The sequence below is a fragment of the Hemitrygon akajei genome, chromosome 24 (assembly GCF_048418815.1).
Source record: "Hemitrygon akajei chromosome 24, sHemAka1.3, whole genome shotgun sequence".
NCBI lineage: Eukaryota > Metazoa > Chordata > Chondrichthyes > Myliobatiformes > Dasyatidae > Hemitrygon > Hemitrygon akajei.
Window position 1 is genome coordinate 41301230 of NC_133147.1, and position 19684 is coordinate 41320913.

At 58.4% G+C, this 19684-nt stretch overlaps 1 protein-coding gene across 2 annotated transcripts in view; it reads left to right on the top strand.

Moving 5' to 3' along the window:
- The window catches only part of LOC140716029 (PDZ domain-containing protein 4-like), a 93609-nt gene that overhangs the window by 23284 nt on the left and 50641 nt on the right, over positions 1 to 19684 (top strand). For both annotated transcript variants that reach the window (XM_073028688.1, XM_073028689.1), the window contains exon 4: positions 18320 to 18418. In XM_073028688.1, the coding sequence (XP_072884789.1) occupies positions 18320 to 18418 (99 nt within the window). The remainder of the gene's footprint in view (positions 1 to 18319; positions 18419 to 19684) is intronic.

Below are 19684 nucleotides of genomic sequence, written 5' to 3' on the forward strand. Positions count from 1 at the left end.
AGTACACGAGGAGGTCACAGAGACGGGGAGGGGTGTAGTACATGAGGAGGTCACAGAGACGGGGAGGGGTGTAGTACATGAGGAGGTCACAGAGATGGGGAGGGGTGTAGTAGGTGAGGAGGTCACAGAGATGGGGAGGGGTGTAGTAGGTGAGGAGGTCACAGAGACGGGGAGGGGTGTAGTAGGTGAGGAGGTCACAGAGACGGGGAGGGGTGTAGTAGATGAGGAGATCACAGAGATGGGGAGGGGTGTAGTAGGTGAGGAGGTCACAGAGATGGGGAGGGGTGTAGTAGGTGAGGAGGTCACAGAGACGGGGAGGGGTGTAGTAGGTGAGGAGGTCACAGAGATAGGGAAGGTGTAGTACATGAGGAGGTCACAGAGACGGGGAGGGGTGTAGTACATGAGGAGGTCACAGAGATGGGGAGGGGTGTAGTAGGTGAGGAGGTCACAGAGACGGGGAGGGGTGTAGTAGGTGAGGAGGTCACAGAGATGGGGAGGGGTGTAGTAGGTGAGGAGGTCACAGAGATGGGGAGGGGTGTAGTACATGAGGAGGTCACAGAGACGGGGAGGGGTGTAGTAGGTGAGGAGGTCACAGAGACGGGGAGGGGTGTAGTAGGTGAGGAGGTCACAGAGACGGGGAGGGGTGTAGTAGGTGAGGAGGTCACAGAGACGGGGAGGGGTGTAGTAGGTGAGGAGGTCACAGAGACGGGGAGGGGTGTAGTAGGTGAGGAGGTCACAGAGACGGGGAGGGGTGTAGTAGGTGAGGAGGTCACAGAGACGGGGAGGGGTGTAGTAGGTGAGGAGGTCACAGAGACGGGGAGGGGTGTAGTAGGTGAGGAGGTCACAGAGATGGGGAGGGGTGTAGTACATGAGGAGGTCACAGAGATGGGGAGGGGTGTAGTAGGTGAGGAGGTCACAGAGATGGGGAGGGGTGTAGTAGGTGAGGAGGTCACAGAGATGGGGAGGGGTGTAGTAGGTGAGGAGGTCACAGAGACGGGGAGGGGTGTAGTAGGTGAGGAGGTCACAGAGACGGGGAGGGGTGTAGTAGGTGAGGAGGTCACAGAGACGGGGAGGGGTGTAGTAGATGAGGAGGTCACAGAGACGGGGAGGGGTGTAGTACATGAGGAGGTCACAGAGACAGGGAGGGGTGTAGTACATGAGGAGGTCACAGAGACGGGGAGGGGTGTAGTAGGTGAGGAGGTCACAGAGACGGGGAGGGGTGTAGTAGGTGAGGAGGTCACAGAGACGGGGAGGGGTGTAGTAGGTGAGGAGGTCACAGAGACGGGGAGGGGTGTAGTAGGTGAGGAGGTCACAGAGACGGGGAGGGGTGTAGTAGGTGAGGAGGTCACAGAGACGGGGAGGGGTGTAGTAGGTGAGGAGGTCACAGAGACGGGGAGGGGTGTAGTAGATGAGGAGGTCACAGAGATGGGGAGGGGTGTAGTACCTGAGGAGGTCACAGAGATGGGGAGGGGTGTAGTAGGTGAGGAGGTCACAGAGATGGGGAGGGGTGTAGTAGGTGAGGAGGTCACAGAGATGGGGAGGGGTGTAGTAGGTGAGGAGGTCACAGAGACGGGGAGGGGTGTAGTAGGTGAGGAGGTCACAGAGACGGGGAGGGGTGTAGTAGGTGAGGAGGTCACAGAGACGGGGAGGGGTGTAGTAGATGAGGAGGTCACAGAGACGGGGAGGGGTGTAGTCGGTGAGGAGGTCACAGAGACGGGGAGGGGTGTAGTAGGTGAGGAGGTCACAGAGATGGGGAGGGGTGTAGTAGGTGAGGAGGTCACAGAGATGGGGAGGGGTGTAGTACATGAGGAGGTCACAGAGACAGGGAGGGGTGTAGTACATGAGGAGGTCACAGAGATGGGGAGGGGTGTAGTAGGTGAGGAGGTCACAGAGACGGGGAGGGGTGTAGTAGGTGAGGAGGTCACAGAGATGGGGAGGGGTGTAGTCGGTGAGGAGGTCACAGAGACGGGGAGGGGTGTAGTACATGAGGAGGTCACAGAGATGGGGAGGGGTGTAGTAGGTGAGGAGGTCACAGAGACGGGGAGGGGTGTAGTAGGTGAGGAGGTCACAGAGATGGGGAGGGGTGTAGTAGGTGAGGAGGTCACAGAGATGGGGAGGGGTGTAGTAGGTGAGGAGGTCACAGAGATGGGGAGGGGTGTAGTCGGTGAGGAGGTCACAGAGATGGGGAGGGGTGTAGTACATGAGGAGGTCACAGAGACGGGGAGGGGTGTAGTAGGTGAGGAGGTCACAGAGATGGGGAGGGGTGTAGTAGGTGAGGAGGTCACAGAGATGGGGAGGGGTGTAGTACATGAGGAGGTCACAGAGACAGGGAGGGGTGTAGTACATGAGGAGGTCACAGAGATGGGGAGGGGTGTAGTAGGTGAGGAGGTCACAGAGACGGGGAAGGGTGTAGTAGGTGAGGAGGTCACAGAGATAGGGAGGGGTGTAGTAGGTGAGGAGGTCACAGAGACGGGGAGGGGTGTAGTCGGTGAGGAGGTCACAGAGACGGGGAGGGGTGTAGTAGATGAGGAGGTCACAGAGATGGGGAGGGGTGTAGTACATGAGGAGGTCACAGAGATGGGGAGGGGTGTGGTCGGTGAGGAGGTCACAGAGATGGGGAGGGGTGTAGTACATGAGGAGGTCACAGAGATGGGGAGGGGTGTGGTCGGTGAGGAGGTCACAGAGATGGGGAGGGGTGTAGTCGGTGAGGAGGTCACAGAGATGGGGAGGGGTTGTAGTAGGTGAGGAGGTCACAGAGACGGGGAGGGGTGTAGTACATGAGGAGGTCAGAGATGGGGAGGGGTGTAGTAGGTGAGGAGGTCACAGAGATGGGGAGGGGTGTAGTAGGTGAGGAGGTCACAGAGATGGGGAGGGGTGTAGTAGGTGAGGAGGTCACAGAGACGTGGAGGGGTGTAGTAGGTGAGGAGGTCACAGAGATGGGGAGGGGTGTAGTAGGTGAGGAGGTCACAGAGATGGGGAGGGGTGTAGTAGGTGAGGAGGTCACAGAGACGTGGAGGGGTGTAGTAGGTGAGGAGGTCACAGAGACGGGGAGGGGTGTAGTAGGTGAGGAGGTCACAGAGATGGGGAGGGGTGTAGTAGGTGAGGAGGTCACAGAGACGGGGAGGGGTGTAGTAGGTGAGGAGGTCACAGAGATGGGGAGGGGTGTAGTAGGTGAGGAGGTCACAGAGACGTGGAGGGGTGTAGTAGGTGAGGAGGTCACAGAGATGGGGAGGTGTGTAGTAGGTGAGGAGGTCACAGAGACGGGGAGGGGTGTAGTCGGTGAGGAGGTCACAGAGATGGGGAGGGGTGTAGTAGGTGAGGAGGTCACAGAGACGGGGAGGGGTGTAGTAGGTGAGGAGGTCACAGAGACGGGGATGGGTGTAGTAGATGAGGAGGTCACAGAGATGGGGAGGGGTGTAGTAGGTGAGGAGGTCACAGAGACGGGGAGGGGTGTAGTCGGTGAGGAGGTCACAGAGACGGGGAGGGGTGTAGTAGGTGAGGAGGTCACAGAGACGGGGAGGGGTGTAGTACACGAGGAGGTCACAGAGATGGGGAGGGGTGTAGTACATGAGGAGGTCACAGAGATGGGGAGGGGTGTAGTAGGTGAGGAGGTCACAGAGACGGGGAGGGGTGTAGTAGGTGAGGAGGTCACAGAGACGGGGAGGGGTGTAGTACATGAGGAGGTCACAGAGATGGGGAGGGGTGTAGTAGGTGAGGAGGTCACAGAGATAGGGAGGGGTGTAGTCGGTGAGGAGGTCACAGAGACGGGGAGGGGTGTAGTAGGTGAGGAGGTCACAGAGATGGGGAGGGGTGTAGTACATGAGGAGGTCACAGAGACGGGGAGGGGTGTAGTACATGAGGAGGTCACAGAGACGGGGAGGGGTGTAGTACATGAGGAGGTCACAGAGATGGGGAGGGGTGTAGTAGGTGAGGAGGTCACAGAGACGGGGAGGGGTGTAGTACATGAGGAGGTCACAGAGATGGGGAGGGGTGTAGTAGGTGAGGAGGTCACAGAGACGGGGAGGGGTGTAGTAGGTGAGGAGGTCACAGAGACGGGGAGGGGTGTAGTACACGAGGAGGTCACAGAGACGGGGAGGGGTGTAGTACATGAGGAGGTCACAGAGATGGGGAGGGGTGTAGTACATGAGTAGGTCACAGAGATGGGGAGGGGTGTAGTACATGAGGAGGTCACAGAGATGGGGAGGGGTGTAGTAGGTGAGGAGGTCACAGAGATGGGGAGGGGTGTAGTACATGAGTAGGTCACAGAGATGGGGAGGGGTGTAGTAGGTGAGGAGGTCACAGAGATGGGGAGGGGTGTAGTAGGTGAGGAGGTCACAGAGATGGGGAGGGGTGTAGTAGGTGAGGAGGTCACAGAGATGGGGAGGGGTGTAGTAGGTGAGGAGGTCACAGAGATGGGGAGGGGTGCAGTACATGAGGAGGTCACAGAGATGGGGAGGGGTGTAGTAGGCGAGGAGGTCACAGAGACGGGGAGGGGTGTAGTAGATGAGGAGGTCACAGAGACGGGGAGGGGTGTAGTAGGTGAGGAGGTCACAGAGACAGGGAGGGGTGTAGTCGGTGAGGAGGTCACAGAGACGGGGAGGGGTGTAGTCGGTGAGGAGGTCACAGAGACGGGGAGGGGTGTAGTCGGTGAGGAGGTCACAGAGATGGGGAGGGGTGTAGTAGGTGAGGAGGTCACAGAGATGGGGAGGGGTATAGTAGGTGAGGAGGTCACAGAGACGGGGAGGGGTGTAGTAGATGAGGAGGTCACAGAGACGGGGAGGGGTGTAGTAGGTGAGGAGGTCACAGAGACGGGGAGGGGTGTAGTAGGTGAGGAGGTCACAGAGACGGGGAGGGGTGTAGTAGGTGAGGAGGTCACAGAGACGGGGAGGGGTGTAGTAGGTGAGGAGGTCACAGAGACGGGGAGGGGTGTAGTAGGTGAGGAGGTCACAGAGACGGGGAGGGGTGTAGTAGGTGAGGAGGTCACAGAGACGGGGAGGGGTGTAGTAGGTGAGGAGGTCACAGAGACGGGGAGGGGTGTAGTAGGTGAGGAGGTCACAGAGACGGGGAGGGGTGTAGTAGGTGAGGAGGTCACAGAGACGGGGAGGGGTGTAGTAGGTGAGGAGGTCACAGAGACGGGGAGGGGTGTAGTACGTGAGGAGGTCACAGAGACGGGGAGGGGTGTAGTACGTGAGGAGGTCACAGAGACGGGGAGGGGTGTAGTAGGTGAGGAGGTCACAGAGACGGGGAGGGGTGTAGTAGGTGAGGAGGTCACAGAGACGGGGAGGGGTGTAGTAGGTGAGGAGGTCACAGAGACGGGGAGGGGTGTAGTAGGTGAGGAGGTCACAGAGACGGGGAGGGGTGTAGTACGTGAGGAGGTCACAGAGACGGGGAGGGGTGTAGTACGTGAGGAGGTCACAGAGACGGGGAGGGGTGTAGTAGGTGAGGAGGTCACAGAGACGGGGAGGGGTGTAGTAGGTGAGGAGGTCACAGAGACGGGGAGGGGTGTAGTAGGTGAGGAGGTCACAGAGACGGGGAGGGGTGTAGTAGGTGAGGAGGTCACAGAGACGGGGAGGGGTGTAGTCGGTGAGGAGGTCACAGAGACGGTGAGGGGTGTAGTAGGTGAGGAGGTCACAGAGACGGGGAGGGGTGTAGTAGGTGAGGAGGTCACAGAGATGGGGAGGGGTGTAGTACATGAGGAGGTCACAGAGATGGGGAGGGGTGTAGTAGGTGAGGAGGTCACAGAGACGGGGAGGGGTGTAGTCGGTGAGGAGGTCACAGAGACGGGGAGGGGTGTAGTAGGTGAGGAGGTCACAGAGATGGGGAGGGGTGTAGTAGGTGAGGAGGTCACAGAGATGGGGAGGGGTGTAGTAGATGAGGAGGTCACAGAGACGGGGAGGGGTGTAGTACATGAGGAGGTCACAGAGACGGGGAGGGGTGTAGTAGGTGAGGAGGTCACAGAGACGGGGAGGGGTGTAGTACACGAGGAGGTCACAGAGATGGGGAGGGGTGTAGTAGGTGAGGAGGTCACAGAGATGGGGAGGGGTGTAGTACATGAGGAGGTCACAGAGATGGGGAGGGGTGTAGTAGGTGAGGAGGTCACAGAGACGGGGAGGGGTGTAGTCGGTGAGGAGGTCACAGAGACGGGGAGGGGTGTAGTAGGTGAGGAGGTCACAGAGATGGGGAGGGGTGTAGTAGGTGAGGAGGTCACAGAGATGGGGAGGGGTGTAGTAGGTGAGGAGGTCACAGAGATGGAGAGGGGTGTAGTAGGTGAGGAGGTCACAGAGACGGGGAGGGGTGTAGTAGGTGAGGAGGTCACAGAGACGGGGAGGGGTGTAGTCGGTGAGGAGGTCACAGAGACGGGGAGGGGTGTAGTAGGTGAGGAGGTCACAGAGATGGGGAGGGGTGTAGTCGGTGAGGAGGTCACAGAGACGGGGAGGGGTGTAGTAGGTGAGGAGGTCACAGAGATGGGGAGGGGTGTAGTCGGTGAGGAGGTCACAGAGATGGGGAGGGGTGTAGTAGGTGAGGAGGTCACAGAGATGGGGAGGGGTGTAGTACATGAGGAGGTCACAGAGACGGGGAGGGGTGTAGTAGGTGAAGAGGTCACAGAGATGGGGAGGGGTGTAGTAGGTGAGGAGGTCACAGAGACGGGGAGGGGTGTAGTAGGTGAGGAGTTCACAGAGATGGGGAGGGGTGTAGTAGGTGAGGAGGTCACAGAGACGGGGAGGGGTGTAGTAGGTGAGGAGGTCACAGAGATGGGGAGGGGTGTAGTACATGAGGAGATCACAGAGACGGGGAGGGATGTAGTAGATGAGGAGATCACAGAGACGGGGAGGGGTGTAGTAGATGAGGAGATCACAGAGATGGGGAGGGGTGTAGTAGGTGAGGAGGTCACAGAGATGGGGAGCGGTGTAGTAGGTGAGGAGGTCACAGAGATGGGGAGGGGTGTAGTAGGTGAGGAGGTCACAGAGATGGGGAGAGGTGTAGTAGGTGAGGAGGTCACAGAGACGGGGAGGGGTGTAGTAGATGAGGAGGTCACAGAGACGGGGAGGGGTGTAGTACATGAGGAGGTCACAGAGATGGGGATGGGTGTAGTAGGTGAGGAGGTCACAGAGACGGGGAGGGGTGTAGTCGGTGAGGAGGTCACAGAGACGGGGAGGGGTGTAGTAGGTGAGGAGGTCACAGAGATGGGGAGGGGTGTAGTACATGAGGAGGTCACAGAGACGGGGAGGGGTGTAGTAGGTGAGGAGGTCACAGAGACGGGGAGGGGTGTAGTAGGTGAGGAGGTCACAGAGATGGGGAGGGGTGTAGTACATGAGGAGGTCACAGAGACGGGGAGGGGTGTAGTACATGAGGAGGTCACAGAGATGGGGAGGGGTGTAGTCGGTGAGGAGGTCACAGAGATGGGGAGGGGTGTAGTAGGTGAGGAGGTCACAGAGACGGGGAGGGGTGTACTAGGTGAGGAGGTCACAGAGACGGGGAGGGGTGTAGTACATGAGGAGGTCACAGAGACGGGGAGGGGTGTAGTAGATGAGGAGGTCACAGAGACGGGGAGGGGTGTAGTCGGTGAGGAGGTCACAGAGACGGGGAGGGGTGTAGTGGGTGAGGAGGTCACAGAGACGGGGAGGGGTGTAGTAGGTGAGGAGGTCACAGAGACGGGGAGGGGTGTAGTAGGTGAGGAGGTCACAGAGACGGGGAGGGGTGTAGTAGGTGAGGAGATCACAGAGACGGGGAGGGGTGTAGTACATGAGGAGGTCACAGAGACGGGGAGGGGTGTAGTCGGTGAGGAGGTCACAGAGACGGGGAGGGGTGTAGTAGGTGAGGAGATCACAGAGACGGGGAGGGGTGTAGTACATGAGGAGGTCACAGAGACGGGGAGGGGTGTAGTAGGTGAGGAGGTCACAGAGACGGGGAGGGGTGTAGTCGGTGAGGAGGTCACAGAGACGGGGAGGGGTGTAGTACATGAGGAGGTCACAGAGACGGGGAGGGGTGTAGTAGGTGAGGAGGTCACAGAGATGGGGAGGGGTGTAGTAGGTGAGGAGGTCACAGAGACGGGGAGGGGTGTAGTCGGTGAGGAGGTCACAGAGATGGGGAGGGGTGTAGTAGGTGAGGAGGTCACAGAGACGGGGAGGGGTGTAGTACATGAGGAGGTCACAGAGACGGGGAGGGGTGTAGTAGGTGAGGAGGTCACAGAGACGGGGAGGGGTGTAGTAGGTGAGGAGGTCACAGAGACGGGGAGGGGTGTAGTAGGTGAGGAGATCACAGAGACGGGGAGGGGTGTAGTACATGAGGAGGTCACAGAGACGGGGAGGGGTGTAGTAGGTGAGGAGGTCACAGAGACGGGGAGGGGTGTAGTCGGTGAGGAGGTCACAGAGACGGGGAGGGGTGTAGTACATGAGGAGGTCACAGAGACGGGGAGGGGTGTAGTAGGTGAGGAGGTCACAGAGATGGGGAGGGGTGTAGTCGGTGAGGAGGTCACAGAGATGGGGAGGGGTGTAGTAGGTGAGGAGGTCACAGAGATGGGGAGGGGTGTAGTACATGAGGAGGTCACAGAGACGGGGAGGGGTGTAGTAGGTGAGGAGGTCACAGAGACGGGGAGGGGTGTAGTCGGTGAGGAGGTCACAGAGACGGGGAGGGGTGTAGTAGATGAGGAGGTCACAGAGACGGGGAGGGGTGTAGTAGGTGAGGAGGTCACAGAGATGGGGAGGGGTGTAGTCGGTGAGGAGGTCAGAGAGACGGGGAGGGGTGTAGTATATGAGGAGGTCACAGAGACGGGGAGGGGTGTAGTAGGTGAGGAGGTCACAGAGATGGGGAGGGGTGTAGTACATGAGGAGATCACAGAGACGGGGAGGGGTGTAGTCGGTGAGGAGGTCACAGAGACGGGGAGGGGTGTAGTCGGTGAGGAGGTCACAGAGATGGGGAGTGGAGTAGTACATGAGGAGGTCACAGAGATGGGGAGGGGTGTAGTAGGTGAGGAGGTCACAGAGACGGGGAGGGGTGTAGTCGGTGAGGAGGTCACAGAGATGGGGAGGGGTGTAGTAGGTGAGGAGGTCACAGAGACAGGGAGGGGTGTAGTCGGTGAGGAGGTCACAGAGACGGGGAGGGGTGTAGTCGGTGAGGAGGTCACAGAGACGGGGAGGGGTGTAGTCGGTGAGGAGGTCACAGAGACGGGGAGGGGTGTAGTAGGTGAGGAGGTCACAGAGACGGGGAGGGGTGTAGTAGGTGAGGAGGTCACAGAGACGGGGAGGGGTGTAGTAGGTGAGGAGGTCACAGAGACGGGGAGGGGTGTAGTAGGTGAGGAGGTCACAGAGACGGGGAGGGGTGTAGTAGGTGAGGAGGTCACAGAGACGGGGAGGGGTGTAGTCGGTGAGGAGGTCACAGAGACGGGGAGGGGTGTAGTCGGTGAGGAGGTCACAGAGACGGGGAGGGGTGTACTCGGTGAGGAGGTCACAGAGACGGGGAGGGGTGTAGTACATGAGGAGGTCACAGAGATGGGGAGGGGTATAGTCGGTGAGGAGGTCACAGAGATGGGGAGGGGTGTAGTACATGAGGAGGTCACAGAGACGGGGAGGGGTGTAGTACATGAGGAGGTCACAGAGACGGGGAGGGGTGTAGTAGGTGAGGAGGTCACAGAGACGGGGAGGGGTGTAGTACATGAGGAGGTCACAGAGATGGGGAGGGGTGTAGTACATGAGTAGGTCACAGAGATGGGGAGGGGTGTAGTAGGTGAGGAGGTCACAGAGACGGGGAGGGGTGTAGTAGGTGAGGAGGTCACAGAGACGGGGAGGGGTGTAGTAGGTGAGGAGGTCACAGAGACGGGGAGGGGTGTAGTAGGTGAGGAGGTCACAGAGATGGGGAGGGGTGTAGTAGGTGAGGAGGTCACAGAGATGGGGAGGGGTGTAGTACATGAGTAGGTCACAGAGATGGGGAGGGGTGTAGTAGGTGAGGAGGTCACAGAGACGGGGAGGGGTGTAGTAGGTGAGGAGGTCACAGAGACGGGGAGGGGTGTAGTAGGTGAGGAGGTCACAGAGACGGGGAGGGGTGTAGTAGGTGAGGAGGTCACAGAGATGGGGAGGGGTGTAGTAGGTGAGGAGGTCACAGAGATGGGGAGGGGTGTAGTACATGAGGAGGTCACAGAGATGGGGAGGGGTGTAGTAGGTGAGGAGGTCACAGAGATGGGGAGGGGTGTAGTACATGAGTAGGTCACAGAGATGGGGAGGGGTGTAGTAGGTGAGGAGGTCACAGAGATGGGGAGGGGTGTAGTAGGTGAGGAGGTCACAGAGATGGGGAGGGGTGTAGTAGGTGAGGAGGTCACAGAGATGGGGAGGGGTGTAGTAGGTGAGGAGGTCACAGAGATGGGGAGGGGTGCAGTACATGAGGAGGTCACAGAGATGGGGAGGGGTGTAGTAGGCGAGGAGGTCACAGAGACGGGGAGGGGTGTAGTAGATGAGGAGGTCACAGAGACGGGGAGGGGTGTAGTCGGTGAGGAGGTCACAGAGACGGGGAGGGGTGTAGTCGGTGAGGAGGTCACAGAGATGGGGAGGGGTGTAGTAGGTGAGGAGGTCACAGAGATGGGGAGGGGTATAGTAGGTGAGGAGGTCACAGAGACGGGGAGGGGTGTAGTAGATGAGGAGGTCACAGAGACGGGGAGGGGTGTAGTAGGTGAGGAGGTCACAGAGACGGGGAGGGGTGTAGTAGGTGAGGAGGTCACAGAGACGGGGAGGGGTGTAGTAGGTGAGGAGGTCACAGAGACGGGGAGGGGTGTAGTAGGTGAGGAGGTCACAGAGACGGGGAGGGGTGTAGTAGGTGAGGAGGTCACAGAGACGGGGAGGGGTGTAGTAGGTGAGGAGGTCACAGAGACGGGGAGGGGTGTAGTAGGTGAGGAGGTCACAGAGACGGGGAGGGGTGTAGTAGGTGAGGAGGTCACAGAGACGGGGAGGGGTGTAGTAGGTGAGGAGGTCACAGAGACGGGGAGGGGTGTAGTAGGTGAGGAGGTCACAGAGACGGGGAGGGGTGTAGTACGTGAGGAGGTCACAGAGACGGGGAGGGGTGTAGTACGTGAGGAGGTCACAGAGACGGGGAGGGGTGTAGTAGGTGAGGAGGTCACAGAGACGGGGAGGGGTGTAGTAGGTGAGGAGGTCACAGAGACGGGGAGGGGTGTAGTAGGTGAGGAGGTCACAGAGACGGGGAGGGGTGTAGTAGGTGAGGAGGTCACAGAGACGGGGAGGGGTGTAGTACGTGAGGAGGTCACAGAGACGGGGAGGGGTGTAGTACGTGAGGAGGTCACAGAGACGGGGAGGGGTGTAGTAGGTGAGGAGGTCACAGAGACGGGGAGGGGTGTAGTAGGTGAGGAGGTCACAGAGACGGGGAGGGGTGTAGTAGGTGAGGAGGTCACAGAGACGGGGAGGGGTGTAGTAGGTGAGGAGGTCACAGAGACGGGGAGGGGTGTAGTCGGTGAGGAGGTCACAGAGACGGTGAGGGGTGTAGTAGGTGAGGAGGTCACAGAGACGGGGAGGGGTGTAGTAGGTGAGGAGGTCACAGAGATGGGGAGGGGTGTAGTACATGAGGAGGTCACAGAGATGGGGAGGGGTGTAGTAGGTGAGGAGGTCACAGAGACGGGGAGGGGTGTAGTCGGTGAGGAGGTCACAGAGACGGGGAGGGGTGTAGTAGGTGAGGAGGTCACAGAGATGGGGAGGGGTGTAGTAGGTGAGGAGGTCACAGAGATGGGGAGGGGTGTAGTAGATGAGGAGGTCACAGAGACGGGGAGGGGTGTAGTACATGAGGAGGTCACAGAGACGGGGAGGGGTGTAGTAGGTGAGGAGGTCACAGAGATAGGGAAGGTGTAGTACATGAGGAGGTCACAGAGACGGGGAGGGGTGTAGTACATGAGGAGGTCACAGAGACGGGGAGGGGTGTAGTACATGAGGAGGTCACAGAGATGGGGAGGGGTGTAGTAGGTGAGGAGGTCACAGAGACGGGGAGGGGTGTAGTAGGTGAGGAGGTCACAGAGATGGGGAGGGGTGTAGTAGGTGAGGAGGTCACAGAGACGGGGAGGGGTGTAGTACACGAGGAGGTCACAGAGACAGGGAGGGGTGTAGTAGGTGAGGAGGTCACAGAGACGGGGAGGGGTGTAGGAGGTGAGGAGGTCACAGAGACGGGGAGGGGTGTAGTAGGTGAGGAGGTCACAGAGACGGGGAGGGGTGTAGTAGGTGAGGAGGTCACAGAGATGGGGAGGGGTGTAGTAGGTGAGGAGGTCACAGAGACGGGGAGGGGTGTAGTAGGTGAGGAGGTCACAGAGACGGGGAGGGGTGTAGTAGGTGAGGAGGTCACAGAGATGGGGAGGGGTGTAGTGGGTGAGGAGGTCACAGAGACGGGGAGGGGTGTAGTAGGTGAGGAGGTCACAGAGACGGGGAGGGGTGTAGTGGGTGAGGAGGTCACAGAGACGGGGAGGGGTGTAGTAGGTGAGGAGGTCACAGAGATGGGGAGGGGTGTAGTACGTGAGGAGGTCACAGAGATGCGGAGGGGTGTAGTAGGTGAGGAGGTCACAGAGATGGGGAGGGGTGTAGTAGGTGAGGAGGTCACAGAGACGGGGAGGGGTGTAGTAGGTGAGGAGGTCACAGAGATGGGGAGGGGTATAGTCGGTGAGATGGTCACAGAGATAGGGAGGGGTGTAGTAGGTGAGGAGGTCACAGAGACGGGGAGGGGTGTAGTAGGTGAGGAGGTCACAGAGATGGGGAGGGGTGTAGTAGGTGAGGAGGTCACAGAGATGGGGAGGGGTGTAGTAGGTGAGGAGGTCACAGAGACGGGGAGGGGTGTAGTAGGTGAGGAGGTCACAGAGACGGGGAGGGGTGTAGTAGGTGAGGAGGTCACAGAGATGGGGAGGGGTGTAGTAGGTGAGGAGGTCACAGAGACGGGGAGTGGTGTAGTACATGAGGAGGTCACAGAGACGGGGAGGGGTGTAGTCGGTGAGGAGATCACAGAGACGGGGAGGGGTGTAGTACATGAGGAGGTCACAGAGACGGGGAGGGGTGTAGTAGGTGAGGAGGTCACAGAGATGGGGAGGGGTGTAGTAGGTGAGGAGGTCACAGAGACGGGGAGGGGTGTAGTCGGTGAGGAGGTCACAGAGATGGGGAGGGGTGTAGTAGGTGAGGAGGTCACAGAGACGGGGAGGGGTGTAGTACATGAGGAGGTCACAGAGACGGGGAGGGGTGTAGTAGGTGAGGAGGTCACAGAGACGGGGAGGGGTGTAGTAGGTGAGGAGGTCACAGAGACGGGGAGGGGTGTAGTAGGTGAGGAGATCACAGAGACGGGGAGGGGTGTAGTACATGAGGAGGTCACAGAGACGGGGAGGGGTGTAGTAGGTGAGGAGGTCACAGAGACGGGGAGGGGTGTAGTCGGTGAGGAGGTCACAGAGACGGGGAGGGGTGTAGTACATGAGGAGGTCACAGAGACGGGGAGGGGTGTAGTAGGTGAGGAGGTCACAGAGATGGGGAGGGGTGTAGTAGGTGAGGAGGTCACAGAGACGGGGAGGGGTGTAGTCGGTGAGGAGGTCACAGAGATGGGGAGGGGTGTAGTAGGTGAGGAGGTCACAGAGATGGGGAGGGGTGTAGTACATGAGGAGGTCACAGAGACGGGGAGGGGTGTAGTAGGTGAGGAGGTCACAGAGACGGGGAGGGGTGTAGTCGGTGAGGAGGTCACAGAGACGGGGAGGGGTGTAGTAGATGAGGAGGTCACAGAGACGGGGAGGGGTGTAGTAGGTGAGGAGGTCACAGAGACGGGGAGGGGTGTAGTAGGTGAGGAGGTCACAGAGATGGGGAGGGGTGTAGTACATGAGGAGGTCACAGAGACGGGGAGGGGTGTAGTACATGAGGAGATCACAGAGACGGGGAGGGGTGTAGTAGGTGAGGAGGTCACAGAGACGGGGAGGGGTGTAGTAGGTGAGGAGGTCACAGAGACGGGGAGGGGTGTAGTAGGTGAGGAGGTCACAGAGATGGGGAGGGGTGTAGTACATGAGGAGATCACAGAGACGGGGAGGGGTGTAGTCGGTGAGGAGGTCACAGAGACGGGGAGGGGTGTAGTCGGTGAGGAGGTCACAGAGATGGGGAGTGGAGTAGTACATGAGGAGGTCACAGAGATGGGGAGGGGTGTAGTAGGTGAGGAGGTCACAGAGACGGGGAGGGGTGTAGTCGGTGAGGAGGTCACAGAGATGGGGAGGGGTGTAGTAGGTGAGGAGGTCACAGAGACAGGGAGGGGTGTAGTCGGTGAGGAGGTCACAGAGACGGGGAGGGGTGTAGTCGGTGAGGAGGTCACAGAGACGGGGAGGGGTGTAGTCGGTGAGGAGGTCACAGAGACGGGGAGGGGTGTAGTAGGTGAGGAGGTCACAGAGACGGGGAGGGGTGTAGTAGGTGAGGAGGTCACAGAGACGGGGAGGGGTGTAGTAGGTGAGGAGGTCACAGAGACGGGGAGGGGTGTAGTAGGTGAGGAGGTCACAGAGACGGGGAGGGGTGTAGTAGGTGAGGAGGTCACAGAGACGGGGAGGGGTGTAGTCGGTGAGGAGGTCACAGAGACGGGGAGGGGTGTAGTCGGTGAGGAGGTCACAGAGACGGGGAGGGGTGTACTCGGTGAGGAGGTCACAGAGACGGGGAGGGGTGTAGTACATGAGGAGGTCACAGAGATGGGGAGGGGTATAGTCGGTGAGGAGGTCACAGAGATGGGGAGGGGTGTAGTACATGAGGAGGTCACAGAGACGGGGAGGGGTGTAGTACATGAGGAGGTCACAGAGACGGGGAGGGGTGTAGTAGGTGAGGAGGTCACAGAGACGGGGAGGGGTGTAGTACATGAGGAGGTCACAGAGATGGGGAGGGGTGTAGTACATGAGTAGGTCACAGAGATGGGGAGGGGTGTAGTAGGTGAGGAGGTCACAGAGACGGGGAGGGGTGTAGTACATGAGGAGGTCACAGAGATGGGGAGGGGTGTAGTACATGAGTAGGTCACAGAGATGGGGAGGGGTGTAGTACATGAGGAGGTCACAGAGATGGGGAGGGGTGTAGTAGGTGAGGAGGTCACAGAGACGGGGAGGGGTGTAGTAGGTGAGGAGGTCACAGAGACGGGGAGGGGTGTAGTACATGAGGAGGTCACAGAGATGGGGAGGGGTGTAGTACATGAGTAGGTCACAGAGATGGGGAGGGGTGTAGTAGGTGAGGAGGTCACAGAGACGGGGAGGGGTGTAGTACATGAGGAGGTCACAGAGATGGGGAGGGGTGTAGTACATGAGTAGGTCACAGAGATGGGGAGGGGTGTAGTACATGAGGAGGTCACAGAGATGGGGAGGGGTGTAGTACACGAGGAGGTCACAGAGATGGGGAGGGGTGTAGTACATGAGTAGGTCACAGAGATGGGGAGGGGTGTAGTAGGTGAGGAGGTCACAGAGATGGGGAGGGGTGTAGTAGGTGAGGAGGTCACAGAGATGGGGAGGGGTGTAGTAGGTGAGGAGGTCACAGAGATGGGGAGGGGTGTAGTAGGTGAGGAGGTCACAGAGATGGGGAGGGGTGCAGTACATGAGGAGGTCACAGAGATGGGGAGGGGTGTAGTAGGCGAGGAGGTCACAGAGACGGGGAGGGGTGTAGTAGATGAGGAGGTCACAGAGACGGGGAGGGGTGTAGTCGGTGAGGAGGTCACAGAGACGGGGAGGGGTGTAGTCGGTGAGGAGGTCACAGAGATGGGGAGGGGTGTAGTAGGTGAGGAGGTCACAGAGATGGGGAGGGGTATAGTAGGTGAGGAGGTCACAGAGACGGGGAGGGGTGTAGTAGATGAGGAGGTCACAGAGACGGGGAGGGGTGTAGTAGGTGAGGAGGTCACAGAGACGGGGAGGGGTGTAGTAGGTGAGGAGGTCACAGAGACGGGGAGGGGTGTAGTAGGTGAGGAGGTCACAGAGACGGGGAGGGGTGTAGTAGGTGAGGAGGTCACAGAGACGGGGAGGGGTGTAGTAGGTGAGGAGGTCACAGAGACGGGGAGGGGTGTAGTAGGTGAGGAGGTCACAGAGACGGGGAGGGGTGTAGTAGGTGAGGAGGTCACAGAGACGGGGAGGGGTGTAGTAGGTGAGGAGGTCACAGAGACGGGGAGGGGTGTAGTAGGTGAGGAGGTCACAGAGACGGGGAGGGGTGTAGTAGGTGAGGAGGTCACAGAGACGGGGAGGGGTGTAGTACGTGAGGAGGTCACAGAGACGGGGAGGGGTGTAGTACGTGAGGAGGTCACAGAGACGGGGAGGGGTGTAGTAGGTGAGGAGGTCACAGAGACGGGGAGGGGTGTAGTAGGTGAGGAGGTCACAGAGACGGGGAGGGGTGTAGTAGGTGAGGAGGTCACAGAGACGGGGAGGGGTGTAGTAGGTGAGGAGGTCACAGAGACGGGGAGGGGTGTAGTACGTGAGGAGGTCACAGAGACGGGGAGGGGTGTAGTACGTGAGGAGGTCACAGAGACGGGGAGGGGTGTAGTAGGTGAGGAGGTCACAGAGACGGGGAGGGGTGTAGTAGGTGAGGAGGTCACAGAGACGGGGAGGGGTGTAGTAGGTGAGGAGGTCACAGAGACGGGGAGGGGTGTAGTAGGTGAGGAGGTCACAGAGACGGGGAGGGGTGTAGTCGGTGAGGAGGTCACAGAGACGGTGAGGGGTGTAGTAGGTGAGGAGGTCACAGAGACGGGGAGGGGTGTAGTAGGTGAGGAGGTCACAGAGATGGGGAGGGGTGTAGTACATGAGGAGGTCACAGAGATGGGGAGGGGTGTAGTAGGTGAGGAGGTCACAGAGACGGGGAGGGGTGTAGTCGGTGAGGAGGTCACAGAGACGGGGAGGGGTGTAGTAGGTGAGGAGGTCACAGAGATGGGGAGGGGTGTAGTAGGTGAGGAGGTCACAGAGATGGGGAGGGGTGTAGTAGATGAGGAGGTCACAGAGACGGGGAGGGGTGTAGTACATGAGGAGGTCACAGAGACGGGGAGGGGTGTAGTAGGTGAGGAGGTCACAGAGACGGGGAGGGGTGTAGTACACGAGGAGGTCACAGAGACAGGGAGGGGTGTAGTAGGTGAGGAGGTCACAGAGACGGGGAGGGGTGTAGGAGGTGAGGAGGTCACAGAGACGGGGAGGGGTGTAGTAGGTGAGGAGGTCACAGAGACGGGGAGGGGTGTAGTAGGTGAGGAGGTCACAGAGATGGGGAGGGGTGTAGTAGGTGAGGAGGTCACAGAGATGGGGAGGGGTGTAGTAGGTGAGGAGGTCACAGAGACGGGGAGGGGTGTAGTAGGTGAGGAGGTCACAGAGACGGGGAGGGGTGTAGTAGGTGAGGAGGTCACAGAGATGGGGAGGGGTGTAGTAGGTGAGGAGGTCACAGAGACGGGGAGTGGTGTAGTACATGAGGAGGTCACAGAGACGGGGAGGGGTGTAGTCGGTGAGGAGATCACAGAGACGGGGAGGGGTGTAGTACATGAGGAGGTCACAGAGACGGGGAGGGGTGTAGTAGGTGAGGAGGTCACAGAGATGGGGAGGGGTGTAGTAGGTGAGGAGGTCACAGAGACGGGGAGAGGTGTAGTACACGAGGAGATCACAGAGATGGGGAGGGGTGTAGTACATGAGGAGATCAGAGAGATAGGGAGGGGTGTAGTAGATGAGGAGGTCAGAGAGACGGGGTGGGATGCAGGGGTGAGAGAGGGTTTACAGACAAGGGGATGCAGATGATCATTGATGGAAAGGGAGTATGGGCTGGAGGGGGTCACAGAGATGGAACCATGGCACATTGGGATGTCGGCAGTCTAGGGACCAGTGACATGAGACTGATTCCCAAAAGGTGGCTTTTCATTTTGATTTTCATGTCTGTCAGCTGAGCTGGTATTCTGTGTACAGCTTTGGCTGTCTGACATTGTCAGCTGGAGAGGATGCACAGAGATTTACAAGGATCCTGCCTGGTCTACAGGGTTTTGGTTATATGGAGAGTTTGGCCACGCTGAACTTTTAATCCTTTCAATGGAGTGCAGGAGAATGAGGGGAGAAGTTCATAAAACCATTAGGAGATTTATTAAGGAGGACGGTCATTTGAGTTTCTCCAGAGTTGGGGAGTCTGAAACTAGAGTACAAAGATAGAAGACAAGAAAGGAGAGATTTATAAAAGTCCTGAGTGTTACAGAGGGTGAGTGTTCGATCTGTACAATTGCACTTAAGGGGCATTTGAACAGGTGCATGGCCAAAGGTAGGTAACTGGGCCGGGCTGTGGATAGTATGGAGCGGAAGGGCGGAAGGGCCTGCTTCCTCACTGTGTGACCTGTGTGTGGGCTCTTGCGTGCACAGGAGGTGGAGCTGTACAAGGAGAGACATCAGGAGAAGTTGGGTCTGACTGTGTGTTACCGCACTGATGACGAGAACGACACTGGCATCTACATCGGGGAGGTAAGCGAGGCGAGCGGGGTCGGGGAATGGCAGGGCTCGGCCGCGGTACACCCAGGCTCAGTATTGGCCTCGGGCACTGTCAGAGAGCAGTCTGGCAGGGTTTCCACTCTATACCGGCTGTCTGTTCTGGCTGTGCCTCTCATGTCCTTGTCAACTTCTATCAGATCTCCTCTCAGCCTCTGCCACTCCAGAGAAAACAGCCCAAGTTTGTCCAACCTCTCCTTGAGCTTGTGCCCTCTAATCCAGGCAACAGCCTGGTGAGCCTCTACGCTACCTTCTCCAAAGCCTGCAACGGAGTGACTGCAATACTCCAGATCGAGCATAACCAGAATCTTCTACATCATAACTTCCCAGCTCTTGAACTCAGTGCCCGGACTGCAGACAAGTCCTTACGTGCACAGGTACAATGAGAAACTTGCTTACAGCAACGTCACAGGTACCGAGCGTCAGACAGCACAACTTCCACAAGGAAAAAACGTGTTAAACACAATCTTTACAAGAAAGAACACAATTAGATGCAGTGCATAGTGGTCACGATGTTGTTACACAAAGATCATCAGGAGTAAAGCCGTCCCACCATCGAGCACATCTACGTGGAGCATTGCCACAGCAAAGCAGCCTCCATCGAGAGGGACCTCTACCACCCAGGTCATGCTCTCTTCTCACAGCTGAAGAAGGTACAGGAGCCTCAGGACTCACACCACCCGGTTCAGGAACAGCTATTACCCCTCAAACATCAGGCTGTTGAACCAGAGGGGATGACTTCACTCCACTTCACTTGATTCAGAATCGGGATCAGGTTTAATGTCACTGGCACAGTGAACAAAATCTGTTGTTATGCAGCAGTTGTACAGTGCAAAATAAAATAAAATCTGTAAATTACGTTTTAAAAAAATATATATATATACAGTATATTTTAAAAGTTAAATTAAATATGTAGTGCAAAAAGAGGAAAAAAAGTAGAGGCATTTCGTGGGCTCCATGTCCATTCAGAAATCAAACAGCAGAGGGGAATCGCTGAGTGTGTGCCTTCAGACTTCTGTACCTCCTTCCTGATGGTAACAATGAGAAGAGGGCATGTTCGGGGTGAAGGGTGTCACCTTTTTGAGACATCGCTCCTTGAAGATGTCCTGGATTCTGGGGAAGCCAGTGCCCATGATGGAGCTGATTTCTGCACAACTTTCTGCAGCTTATTCCAGTCCTGTGCAGTGCCCCCTCCCCATCTGATGCACCATCAATAACTCTCGGAGACGTGAGGCGAGATAT